The 14239-nt window shown below is 46.2% G+C and overlaps 1 protein-coding gene across 2 annotated transcripts in view; it reads left to right on the top strand.

The window, feature by feature from the left end:
- The first annotated feature begins 461 nt into the window (after nt 1–461).
- Nucleotides 462–14239, top strand: part of gpr137ba (G protein-coupled receptor 137Ba) — a 55958-nt gene continuing 42180 nt past the window's right edge. Inside the window, exon 1 of one of the 2 annotated variants that reach the window (XM_078541983.1) lies at nt 462–894. In XM_078541983.1, the coding sequence (XP_078398109.1) occupies nt 511–894 (384 nt within the window). In that variant the 5' untranslated portion in view covers nt 462–510. Of the gene's footprint in view, nt 895–13557; nt 13777–14239 lie in introns of those variants that run through there. The other variant, XM_078541984.1, reaches the window with a different exon arrangement.

The raw sequence follows: 14239 nt of genomic DNA, 5'->3' as shown, positions 1-14239 counted from the left end.
ACACTGTGATTGTGCATGGATTTGACAGCTAAACGATTACCAAATGAAATTAGGCTATGTTTCCAATCTATTCATATCTGGTATATTTGACTAGGGGAAACAGAATAATATCTTGGTGGATGAGTTCAAGTGTAAATCTCAAGTAAAACAGTTTCAAAATTTAATTTAAATTGTTTTCAGCTCTCCATTATAAACAGACAGTTTAGAACTTTGCTGAGCACAGCTCGAGCAATCTTCATATTGAATGTAGCTTATACTGTTTCATATTTACATTGTCAATGGCCCAGCCTGTGTGGCTCTGCCAAAGATGTGAGTGCACTCTAAGTGTAGGCACGGATGTCTTAGAACTGCCTTTAAATGGACAGCATTCAGTTTCCTGCCAAGTGCTTACAAAGCTTCAGATTTAATGAATCATTCTGGTTTGGTCATGTGCTTCTGCTGGCTGTCTCCAGCTGCGGGAACAGGAAGTTGAGACTTGTTTAATTCAGCCGACGAAATGAAACAAATCTCATGGCTGGATGGAGAACTAAGAGCCAAGTAAAGGATATGGAGAGCAAGGAAATGCCCCTTCCGACTCTGTCTCCTGCTGTTCCTGCCTTTGTGAAGCTGGGGCTGACTGTCGCTTACACTGTCTTTTACTCCTTGCTTTTTGTGTTTGTGTATGTGCAGCTCTGGCTTATCCTACGCTACAGACACAAGAGGTTTAGTTACCAGACGGTGTTTCTCTTCCTCTGCCTGCTCTGGGCTGCTCTGAGGACCATCCTTTTTTCATTTTATTTCGAAGACTTTGTGCAGGCTAACTCACTTGGTCCCTTTGCTTTCTGGTTACTTTACTGTTTCCCAGTTTGCCTCCAGTTCTTCACCTTAAGCTTGATGAATCTATACTTCACTCAGGTGAGTACAGATGTCTTTCTTTCCTTGTCTACAAAAAATGTCAGTTGTTGAAATATGTTTTTAAGGGATTGCTTTCAGAAGTTAATATGCTAAACTGGAAGAAATTAAAGTTGTTTTTCAAATTTATTTTCTTTCTCCCTCTTCTGAAATTTCAAAAACTGTCACACTCCTGTGAATCAGTTTGTGGGGAGATTTGTAACTGGTTAAGAGGCAATTGGCATACAGTGAACAATATAAAAGTTGATCAGGCAAAGAGAGGTGTGATTGAATCATGAGGCCCACAAATGTACAACAAAATAAGATAGTGTCTGAAAAAAGAAAGACTTGCATTTCTGCAGTGTCTTCCATGACAACAGGTTATACATTTTACAGCCAGTGAGGTACTTTTGAAGTGTGTCACAGTTGTAATGTTGGAAACGTGGAAGCCAATTTGCACACAAGCCCCCACAAACAGCAATGAGCTAAATGACTAGATCTGGTGGAGTGACACTGGGAAAACTCTCCTCTTCTTCATATAGTGCCTGAGAAGGCATGTGAAACCTCTGTTTAACATCTCATCTGAAAGACGACACTTCCATAGTTCTGCAATGGAATGACAGTCTAGATTATGTGCAGAAGTCTCTTGGTGGGCCCTGAACCACTTTCTAACTCAGAAGCCAGAGTGATACCATGAGCCGGAAGTGTCCTTTCACCAACAAATTATTTCCAAGACATTGACTACGCTATAGGGCAGGGTAATGAAGTGAAGGTTTGGAAAGAAGACAAGTTCAGAGGACAATCTCTCTGAATGTGAAGCATTATTTAAATGTATTGAAAAATACTTCCAGTACTCCACATGTGCTTCTTTCTAAATGCTACCAGGCAATGTGAACATTGCACCATATTCCCTCATTCCCTGGTGTCTCCAACTGGAAGCTGCCCACGTTAGCAGGATAGTGACCAACTGGCCAAGGACCTATATCGTATCAGTTCTGCTTCCATTCCATTCGCTGCTCCCAATGCGGTTTCCTCTACATTGGAGAGACCAAATGCAGACTGGGTAACCGCTTTGCAGAACACCTTCAGTCTGTCCGCAAGCATGACCCAGACCTCCCTGTCACTTGCCATTTCAACACACCATCCTGCTCTCATGCCCACATGTCCATCGTTGGCCTGCTGTAATGTTCCAGTGAAGCTCAATGCAAACTGGAGGAACAGCACCTCATCTTCCGACTAGGCACTTTACAGCCTTCAGGATGAATATTGAGTTCAACAACTTTAGATCATGAACTCGCTCCTCCATCCCCACCCCCTTTCCGATCCCCCTTTATTCCAATAATTTATATAGATTTTTCTTTTCCCACCTATTTCCATTATTTTTAAATGTATTTCCATCCATTGTTTTATCTCCACCTTTTAGCCTATTTCGATCCCTTCCCCCCCACTAGGGCTATCTGTACCTTGCTCGTCCTGCTTTCTACCCTTAATGTCACCTATTAGCACATTTCTTAGTTAATATCACCACCATCAACACCTCTTTGTCTTTTTGTCTATGACATCTTTTGGCTATCTCCACCTATCACTGGCCCTCTATCCAGCTCTACTTGTCCCACCCCACTCCTTAAACCAGCTTATATTTCACCTCTCTTCTATTTTTCCTTAGTTGTGTTGAAGAGTCATACGGACTCGAAACGTTAACTGTGTTCCTCTCCGCAGATGCTGTCAGACCTGCTGAGTTTTTCCAGGTATTTTTATTTAAGTAAGCAGGCATGTCTCCTTAGTTATTGAAGGGAGCAACTAGAGAGAATGAATGAGCAGAAACTCTGCCATTGGGTTATGGAATTGCAGGGATTAGAAGACATTTTCTACTGATGTTGTGATGCAAAGTAACAAGAAGCTTTGTAGTTTTCAAAAGATTGCATGTAACCAGCTGCAAGCTATTTGCTCTATTAAATAATTAAAAACAGGATTTTCTTTTAATTGGGAATTAAAAGGAAAAAGACAAGCAGAATGTGAAAACGATAAGGCTGAGGAAGACACTGCAACAGTAATTGCATTTGAACAGCATTTCTAATGAAGGAAAACATCCTGAGGAAATTTCACAGAAGCATAATCACCAAAATTGACATAAACCAAAGAAGGAACCAATATAACAGATGACTAAACGCTTGGTCAAAAAGTGTAGATTTTAAGGTGGCTCTTAAGGGATGAAAGAGAGGTGGAGAGATTTAGGGAAGGAACTCTAGAACTTAGGGCCTAAGCGGCTGAAGACATGGCACTAATGGTGGAGTGAAGGGGAATGGGGGATATGCCAAAGGCCAGTATTGGAGGGGCAAAGTGATTTCAGAGGGCTGTAGGGCTGGGGGAGTTTAAAGAAATAAAGGAGGGCAAAATGGTGGGATTTTAATAAAAGGATGAGAATTATAAAATTAAGGCGTTGCCATATCAGAATCCAATGTAGGTCAGTGAGCACAGAGATGATGGATGAATGAGACTTGTTGCAAGTTAGCACATGGAAAGCAAAGATTGGGGCAAGCTTAAGTTTTGGAGGGCAAGTTAGGAGGCTGGCCTGGGGAGCATTTAAATAGTCAAATCTAGTGGTTACAAAAGCATGGATGAAGATTTCAGCAGCAGGTGAGCTGAGGTAGGCGTGGGGAGGGGCACTATTACACATCTGGAAGCAGTAGTCCTGGTGATGGAGAGGATATGGGGTCAGAAGCTTAGATTGGGCTCAAATAGGATGCTGAGACTGCCAGCGGTCTAGTCCAGCCTGAGACAGTAGCTGTGGAAGGCGATGGTGTTTGTGATGGGGATCAAAGACAATGGTTTCAATCTTCCCAATGTTTAAAGAGAGGAGAAGGATATTAATCTCTCTTAGCTGAGGTAGCTGAGCCACTTTTATCAAATTTTCACATGAAATCTCTTGGAATACTTCTCTATTTCAAGGGCTGTATACATGCTTATTGCTCTCATTACTGTAATATACTTTAATATACTCTCTCGCTTCCTGTTGTCTAACCCTAGCACTATAATGTAGACGGATTTTATTATTAAAAGAGAAGTTTGGTGTTGTAAAGGAATGCCACCAATTGTAAACAGATTCATAAATCTGCTTAATGTAGTAAAGTTGAAAGGCTGAAGAGTGCAATTACAAGAAAAGTTGAGGGGAGAACACTTTGTTAAGAGCATTTTTTGCCTGGGAGGAAGAACTTGCTAAAGGTATAATTTAATGAAAAAGCTGATTAATTCCAGAACATGCAATGTTAAAAAAAATTGCCAGTAAGACCAATCACTAATGGGTGGAAATGATCCACGAGAGGAGAAAATATCACAAAATGGTCATGAAAGGATGGGAGTGAGGTGATAACGTTGTCCAGTTTCAATCCACTCGGTCATATTGTGAATGAATGTGCAGTGCCTCGGGTAAACAGAACTTGGCAATTGCTGCAAGAAGGGGCGAGCTGGGATCAGCCAATGGGCTGGAAGTAGGTTGATATCATCAGAAGACCTGCGGGTACATGGGCACAAACCTTTGAAAGCGACAGGACAAGTTGAGAAGGCTGTTGGAAAAGCATTAAGATCCTTGGTTTTATAAATAGAGGCATAGAGTACAAAAGCAAGCAAATGTTTAAAAAACACTGGGGTTATGCCTCAGCTGGAATATTGCGACTAATTTTGGGCACCACACTTTGGGTAAAATGTCAAACCTTGGAGAATGTGCAGAAGTAAATTATTAGGATGATATGAAGGATGCAGGACTTCAGATACATGGAGACATCAGAGGAGCTTGGATTATTCTCATTAGAAGAAAAAAGATTAAGGGGAAGTTGAATAGAGATGTTGAAAATTATGAAGGATTTTGAAAGGAAAATCTTGAGGAGAATTGGGGCAATGCAGAATTCTGCAAAGGATGTTGGACCAGAGGAGGTTAGATAAAGTAGACATATTCTGCTGGAATATCACAGGGGAAAGAAAGCAGAAGCTCCAACGTAGGTCCTGGCATTTCTTCCACTTCTGCTGATTCCGGTTCTGTTATTTGTGTCTTCATTACACTGATTACTCTGGAGTGGATCTCTTTTTAGCTGCTGCACTTAGAAAATTCCTGCAGCCAGCATGAGGATTTCCAGCACCCGCCCCCGCCCCGGACCTCACCACTAGAGCAGGCTGCTACTTTTAGGCACTATTCCAGTGACAGTCCGCCTTTCCAAACAAAGTGCTGCACCGTTGGGAATTGTTGCTCTGAGAATGAAATATTGAGCTCTCTAGTCTTTCAGTGGATCCTATGACACCAGTTAAGGAGTGGTAAGGGGTTCTCCTGGTGACCTGGCCAGCATTGCTGCCTCAACCAACACTGGGAAATACAAATTAATTGATCATTCATCACACTGCTGTTTGCTACACATATAAGACTATCTGCACAATACCATTCATTCCACTTGAAATACTTGCGGGATTTTTCTGAGTCAGTGAGTCAGGTAGTTTTTTGGCAGAAGTTCCTGGGGAACTCCAAGTTCATTATTTTTTTTATTCATTCACGGGATGTGGGCTTCACTGGCTGGGCCAGCATTTATTGCCCATCCCTAATTTCCCTTGAGAAGGTTGTGGTGAGCTGCCTTCTTGAACCATTGCAGTCCCTGTGGTGTAGGTACACCCACAGTGCTGTTAGGGAGAGAGTTCCAGGATTTTGATCCAGTGACAGTGAAAAAACAGTGATATATATATACCACTTTATAACAGTAGTTCTAGTAATTAATAGTATTTAGAGTGCTAATTACATAGTTTTATACAACAATACCAAAGGGATTACTGGGTTTTTGGCCTGACATTTCTACTGCTAAGAGAGCAGACACAGAAACCCTGACTAAACATGACGGAACCTCACCGAAAGCAGTGGAGCTCACAAAAGCAGCCAGGTAACCTCATGTGCCAGATTGCCAGTCTGCATTTTGCACTTACCATTCACGGTGGATCAGAGGAGACTAAAGTGCAAAATAAATTGCTGTCCACTGTGTAGGATACCTTGATGTGAAACCCTTCTGACACCCACCTCAGGCAACAAGCCGACAGTCATCAAACAGGGGCTCGGGTGCTGTATATCCACACCACTTGCCTACAGTACATTCACACTATGATTCCTTTCACCTGCACTTATCAGCAAAGACTGGCAGATAATTTTGGTCCATGATCCAGTGGCACAGGGAGAATTGTTAAGAGTCTCCAGTTATTTCAGTTGAGGTGTTGAGTTTTTGTTCTTAGGAATTGAACCAGCCTCCAGGCCTAAAGTCTCCAAATACTAAAGATTAATCTCTAGGTCACAGTTATGAGCAAACTGGGTGAAAAATTGTAGGAACATTAAAAAATTGAGAATGTTTTTTCATTTTCTTCAAACAGTTAATAGGTATAAAAATCTTGGTAACATAATAAGAAGCTTCTCCATGAGACAAAATCCCGAAACTCCTTCCTAACAACAGTGTGGGCGGAATTTTCCCAGATTTGCACTAGGTGCGATAACGGCCGGGTAAAAAACGGTGCTTTACCCACTGACGACGATAGCGGGTTTTCACGCCGTATCATCCTGAGCCCAACTCATTATTTATGCATTCCCGGGCTCCTCATTCACCTGCCCGCCATCACCCTGCTGCTGCATCACGCCGGACGCCATGTTTAAACGCCAGCCGCCAGCATAGCACTCATTCCTTCCAGCTCACCACTGCTGCCCAGGAGATATGGCCCTCAAAGGTTAGATGACTGCAGCATCCCGGTTTAATGATGGGTCCCTCAAGCGACTGCTGGGTGATCTGGAGGCCCACCAGGATGTCCTGAACCCTCCGCTCTGGCCGCAGGATGGGCAGTAAAGTGACCAACCTGGCTTGGGAGGCAGTGGCAGTGGTGGTCAGTGCCAATGCCCTTCAGAAGAGGACAACCACCCAGTGCCACAAGAGGATGGATGATCTCCTCCGTTCCACCAGGATAAGTTACTCTTTTCATCACTCCCAACTCACACACTCTCAAACCCATCACAGATCCATAGGGCCCTCACTCACTGCCAGTTCAAGGGACATCACCATTCACTCTCTCATACACACCTTCATTGTCTTCATCCTGTCCATGGAACCACTCAACACCCACACATACCAGGCACATTTATCATCTGGCCCGGGATGTGTCCTGCTTACTCTTTCTCCATTTCTATCCATGCAGGACAAGCTAGCACACAACAAGAGAGAGAGGTCGCAGACCGGTGGAGGAATGCCCAAAATCAAGGTCCTCACAGACTTTGAAAACAGAGCCATCCAACTGGATCGCGATGACTGGGACCAGTCCTGTGCTGATGGTGAGGTCGGCGGTGCTCTACCAAGTGAGGATCCAGCTGTGCAACAACCATCAGACAACCATGCTGTGAGTGATGTGTCCTGTTTCACAGGCCATTGCCATGCACTAATTATCTCTCTTTGCTTTCACAGGCACACATGCCAAACAGCCGACAAAGTCCATGACCCAGGGCCTCCAATCAAGCCCTGAAGAAACCTCTGAAGAGGAATCTGAAAGCACCCTCCCTGAAGTCCTGTCACAGCGCTCACCCAAAACCCTCCACCAGCGCAGAGACACACACCTCGGTGGGACCTAACTTTAGAGTGGCCTCGGGATCACAATCTGGTGAGCACATCGCAATATCTGATCCACAGCAGGCGGAGGCAGGGACTTCCCAGCTGTCCAGCACTCGGAGGACTGCTGGAGGCCAGAATGTTGCTGAGTCCGAGACAGATGACGAGCCTCTGGACTTGATCATGTCACTGTTGCTGGAGCTGTAAAGGCAAGCTCGGGAGTATCAGGAAGGGATGTCCGCTGCACTCCTCAGATTGCAAGACACGATGGAGGAGTCCGTCCACCTAAAGTCTAAGGTGATAGCGCCGGCATTGCAATGCACCGAGATCAACACTGGCAGGATGGCAGCTGCCATGGAGACCTTGGTCCAGGACTTTGCTCCTGCACCGCTGCGCGGGCTTAACTCCATCACTGATGTCATAGTTGGCCTCCAACAGTGTGTACGTCAGAGGGGTGCTGGGCAGCTCGATCTCACTCCAGCTACCCCTTCTCTTCAAGGAGTCAGCCAGGGGCTCCTGGGCACCCATAGGGAGGAGGACCAGCAGGCGCACACTCCAGGCCCATCCATCCAGGTGACTCCGAGAGCATCTGGCCCATCCGACTCCCCTCTTCCTGTGACCTCAGCAGCTCTGGCTCCACAGGCCGAGGAGGGTGGCACTGCCACACAACAGGATCCCGAAAGCAGGCTGGGGCCCTCCAAGTCTCGGCCCTCCAGAGGACGCCTGCTAGAGTCATCACACACAGGGCATCGCAGTCAGCAGGCTGCCTCCACCCCTGCTGTGGATGTCCAGGGAGCACCAAGATGTAGCGGCAGGGTTAGGAAAGTTAAGGAGAATTAGTTGCACAGCCTGGGCATGGGTGTTAATCACTTGTACATACTGTTCACTACTGTCAATAAACTCCTAAGAATGTCTCCCTGCCTATGGCTCCTTGTTCTGATGAGCAGTGTCTTATCATTCAGATGTGAAACCTTTCTGCACAAGATAAAGGCAGGTGTCTCAGTCCAGGGCTCCTTCCCTGTGCTTTGTGAAGGCTTCAGACCAAAGTGATGGTCCAGCCTCACACTTCCGGGACACATTACTGATGCCTGCACCTTGGCAGAGCTTGTCATTGCTGCCAGAATGTAGTGGGCAGGCGTCACAGAGTTCTCTCACTCTCTCTGTGTTCCCTCTGCACCTTTAAGGTGGGGCTGGCCTCCATTGCACCAGCATCTGTGACCACTGATGCTGTGCTCCTGAAGGGCTCAGGTGCTGAAGGTGGATAAAGGATCAGATGCTTCTAAAGTTTCATGGCTGCGTCTCTATGATATGACCCTGATCACAGAGTGCAAGCGAGCTGCCCTCGGCCAGACAGGAGTCAGATATTCTCAGAGGCTGTGAGAAGATTTGTGGAGTGTCCTCACTGCATGTCGTCATCATCCTCCTGCAATCGAGCGACTATTAGGGCCTCCACTGCCTCTCCATGACGGGAGTATTCTCACAGAGGGTATATGTGCTGCCAACAGCCAGACTGGAGTCCAAGTATTCACAGATGCAATGTGAGGCCCTATGGGGTCTCCTCACTGCTTGTTGTCATCATCATCAACAAATCTAGCAGCTATGAGGGCCTCCCGAGTGTGCCTGCCTCATCTAGCCAGTACGAGGGCTTCATCCTCATCATCGTTGCCTCTGAGGACCTCCTCAGCCTCATCCACATTGGTGTCCTCCTCATCGGAGGAGACCTCCAGCTCCTCCATCTCCTCCTCAGCCAGCTCCTGACCGTGTTGCAGCGCCAAGTTGTAAAGGGCGCAGCAGACGACGACAATGTGTGACACCCTCTGTGGCCTATATTGCAGGCTCCACCAGACCGGTCCAGGCACTGGAACCTCAGCTTCAACATCCCGATGGGTTGGTCCACCAAGCTGTGAGTTGCAGCATGAGCCTCATGATACAGTTGCACTGCTGCAGCCTGAGGCTGTTGCGTGGATGTCATCAGCCACAGCCTCTGTGGGTAGCCCTTGTCCCCGAGAAGGCATCCCTGCAGCTTCTGTAGACCCTGGAAGACTCCAGGGATCTGTGACGGACTGAGGATGTAGGCATCGTGCACATTCCCTGGAAATCGTGCACACACCTGCAGGATGCGTTTCTGGTGGTTGCACACCAGCTGCACATTCAGTGAATGGAAATCCTTGCAGTTGACGAAGTCTATGTGTTGTGACAGAGATCTGAGCACCACGAGTGCAGTCAATGGCACCCTGCACCTGTGGGAAACCCAAGATCTGGGTGAATCTAATCGCTCTTGCACCCTGGCTGTCCTGGTCCCAGGCGAAATGCACAAAGTTGTGTGCCCTCGCAAAGATGGCATCCGTGACCCCATGGATTCATTTGTGGATGGAGGCTCGTGAGATCCCACAGAGGTCACCTGTGGAGCCCTGAAAGGAGCCACTGGAAAAGAAATTGAGCACCATGGTCACTTTCATGGCCACTGGCAGTAGATGACCTCCATGTCCCCAAATCCTGCAGTAAATGGCAGTTGTGAGTGACCAGTTCCCTAGACATTTGCAGTCTTCGGTGTGTCTATAGACCTTGGGTGTCACTAGGCGCCGGATTGCGATGGCTCGTTGTGGCTCTTGGGCGGCGTGTGCGGGAGCCCCAGCCACTCTTTCTTCCTGATGTTGCTCCTTCTGCCTCTATGCAGCCAGGAGCCTCAGTTGGTCTTTCCTCCATCTTCTTCGCTCTGTAGGCCATCAGGCATACAAGCTAGTTCACCAGGCTCCATGCTCCTGATGTACTCCTCCTGCAGGATGAAAGAGAGAGACACGTGGTTAGTATGGGTGTGCTAAGAACCTGCCCTGGTTAAGTGTCATGGGCCCTTAACGCTTCCCGGAGAGTGCTGGCCACCACGTGGATGGCCAGAGATTAATGTGCTGTATGGCTGCCCTTTTAGCGTGAACCATGGGGGAGACTGGTCCAAACCGAGATGCTGGCATTGCAAGAGGCTGTGGGTGCCTCCAGCAGTGACTGCTACATGGCCAGATTTAGCGAGGAGATTGTACAACGTGTGCAGTCCAACTGCTCCGCAGTCCACCAAGGTGCTCATGAATTTGCAGTGTGTGCCGGGGGTGTCCGAGGGGTGAAAAGCTCTGGAGCATTTGGTGGCATCTCGACGCCTCTGCGTTGCTTGAGTGGGCAGATAAGCTAGGAGCCCAACCCCAATCGTATCAATGTGGCTGCACCTGAACTGTCTCAGTTGCAGAGGAATGGTCACTTTCTACAGGTTTCCCAAATGCGTGGCCACTTCCCTCGCCCACCCTACATGCCCCACCCCGAATGCACGTGCACTATATTCAAAGGCAGGGCTGTCCTTGCCCACCGCGCCCCCCCCGCCACCAGTCATCTCAACGGCAAGGCCGCACTTGTGTCAAAAGTCGCCGCAGAGGCAGGGCTGTATTTGCCCCTGCTCCCCCTAACCATCAAAAGTCGCCTCTGAGGCAGGGCTGCACCTGACCCCCACTCCACCTTACCCTCACAAGTCACCTCCAAGGCAGGGTGGCACTTAACCCCGAGCCCCCGGAGCCCCTGAAGCCTGCAAAGCATTAGTGACCCTGGCCAGCTCTGCAGAATGTTGCTGTGCACTCACCTCCCGTTCACCCAAAGTGAAGGTCGCCAAGTGCACGTTGCCTCTGTGCTGTTGTGAAACACATCTGCATGCTTTGCCGCCAATGTGGGCGGATGATCCAGCGAGGGTGCAAGAGCCTGGCCTGATAATGATATGCTCATGTATTACAATGAGGTTCCTGATGACCGAAGGCAGGAAATGCTGGCAGGCTGAGCAGACAATTGCAACCTGCCTTCCCGCAGTCGTGAAACCGATCATATTGGCCACATGGAAAATTCCCCCCTCTGGGTGTATGGACTGCAGCGGTTCAAGAAGGCAGCTCACCACCACCTTCTCAAGGGTAATTAGTGATGGGCTATAAATACTGGCCTAGCCAGAGTGCCCACATCCCATGAATGAATAAAAAAAATAACAGTTAAGCATTATCCCTGTTCACTTTCGGATGGAGTGCTGCTTTTGGTGCATAGAGTACAAAGTGGAAGTTTCGTGTGTGAGGGAGCTTTAAGGGTTAAGCCTCGTCTTTTCCTGAATTTGGCAATTAACTAGAAATTACTCCTTAAGTTAAGAGAAGTGAAGTTTTATTCCAGCCTTAAAACAGTGGGAGAGAAGCTCTCTAAGAGCAGCTGTAGCTAGTTAATTAAGTAGCTAGCTTAAACTGGTTTTCAGAAGCTTGACTCAATTGTTTAACTCCAAAAGAGTTACAAAGAGGCCTTACACAGTGCTGTTTTGGCTGCGTTGGAGTGCTGTTTGGGTGCATTGAGTACCTAGTGGGGGTTCAGTCAGGGAGGGGCTTCTTTCTTTATCTACCTTTTTTCAGCCTCCAGTAGTTGGCTCTTCAGTATGGAGGGGAAGCTGACTGGTGAGGTCAGTCAGAGGTCATGGTCCACATTGGCACGAATGACATAGGTAAGAAGAAGAAAGATGATGTCCTGAAAGCAGATTTTAGGGAGATAGGAAGGAAATTTAAAAAACAGGACATGTGCTAGTGAGCATAGGAAAAGGAGGATAAATCAATTGAACACATGGCTGGAGAATTGGTGTAGGAGGGAGGGCATCAGATTTCTGGGACATTGGGACTGGTTCTGTGGCAGGTGGGACCTATACAAGCTGGACGGGTTACACCTCGACAGGACCGGGACTAATATCCTCGCAAGGAGATTTGTTAGTGCCGTTGGGGAGGATTTAAACCAACTTGTTGGGGGTTGGCGGGGAGGTGGGAATCTGAGGGGCAGCTCAAATTGGAAGGAAGGAAAGCTGGTAATAGGAAGTAGAAAAGTAGCAAGCGAAATGAAAAGGCAGGTGAAACAAAGGCAAGCATCAACTAGGCTTAGAGTGTGGAATATGTCACTCTACCTGAATGCATGCAGCATTTGCAGCAAAATAGATGATTTAGAGGCACAAATAGAGGTAAATGGGTATGATCTAATTGTCATGGTGGAAACGTGGCTACAGGGTGAACAAGACTGGGAACTGAATATTCAAGGATGTTTGACATTTAGGAAGGACAGGCAGAAAGGAAAAGGAAGTGGTGTGTGGGATGGGATTAGTAAGGGAGGATCTCTGATCGGAAGAACAAAATGTGGAATCTGTTTGGCTGGAGCTAAAAAACAGCAAGGGACAGCAAACATTGGTAGGAGTTGTTTATAGGTCATCAAACAGTAGGGGTAGTGTGAGGTATACTATATATCAGAAGATTAGAGAAGCATGTAGCATGGATAATACAGTAATCATGGATGACTTCTGGAGTGTGTTAGGGATGGTTTTCTAGAGCAGTATGTTGAGGAACCGACTAGAGAAAAGACTATTTTGGATCTAGTATTATGTAATGAGAAAGGACTCATTAATAATCTCATTGTAAAAGAACCTTTTGGGATGAGTGACCGTAATATGATAGAATTTTACATTATGTTTGAAAGTCAGGTAGTTCAATCTGAAGCCAGGGTGTTAAACTTGAACAAAGGAAATTATGTAGGTATGAGCGGCAAATTAGCTGAGGTGGATTGGAAAAAGACATTAAAAGGTATGACAGTACACAGGCAATGGATAGCCTTTAAAGAATTATTACATAGTTTACAGCAACTATACATTCATTCAAGGCACAAAAACCCCAAAAAAAAGTCAGTCAACTGTGGCTAACAAAAGAAATTAGGTATTGTATAAGATTAAAAGAAAAGGCCTATAAAATTGCCAGAAATAGTAAACCTGAGGATTGAGAGGATTTTTAGAATGCAGCAAAGGAGGACCAAGAAATTGAAAGAAAGGGAGAATAGAACGTGAATGTAAACTAGCTAAAAACATGAAAACAGACTGTAAAATTTTCTATCGGTATGTAAAAAGGAAACATTTGTTCAAGACAAATGTGGGTCCATTACAGGTAGAGCCAGGAGAATTCATAATGGGGAACAGGGAAATGGCAGAAAAGCTAAATGATTACTTTGTATTTTCCTCAGTGAAGACAGACACAAGAAACCTCCTAGAATTGGAGATCCAAGGGATGAGGGAGAATGAAGAATTGAGGAAATTATTATTAGTAAGAAAGTTGTATTGGAGAAATTAATGGGACTGAATGTTGAAACATCCCCAGGACCTGACATTCTACATCCCAGAGTTTTGAAAGAGGTAGCTATGGATACAGCGGATGCATTGGTGATCACCTTCCAAACTTCTATAAATTTTGGAATGGTTCCTGCAGATTGGAAGGTAGCAAATGTCACCCCACTATTTAAGAAGGGAGGGAGAGACAAAACAGGGAACTACAGACTTGTTAACCTTACATCAATGGTAGGGAACATGCTAGAATCTATTCTAAAGGATGTGATAAATGGACACTTAGATAATAATGATCTGATTGGGCATGGTCAACATGGATTTATGAATGGGAAATCATGTTTGATGAACCTGTTGGAGTTTTTTGAGGATATTACTAACAGAATTGATAAAGGGGAGTCAGTGGATGTAGTATACTTGGATTTTCAGAAGTCCCCCTCAGGGGCTGGTTAGCAAAATAAAAACACATGGGGTAGGAGGCAATACATTGGCATGGATTAAGGATTGGCTAACAGCAAGAAAACAGAGCAGGAGTAAACGGGTCATTCTCTTTGGCAGGCCGTGACTAGTGCGGTAACTGCAAGGATCAGTACTTGGGCTGCAGCTGTTCACAATA

This window comes from Cetorhinus maximus, chromosome 5 (genome assembly GCF_964194155.1).
Source record: "Cetorhinus maximus chromosome 5, sCetMax3.hap1.1, whole genome shotgun sequence".
NCBI lineage: Eukaryota > Metazoa > Chordata > Chondrichthyes > Lamniformes > Cetorhinidae > Cetorhinus > Cetorhinus maximus.
Note: the sequence above shows the minus strand (reverse complement) of the source record. Positions and strands in the feature narration are given on the sequence as shown.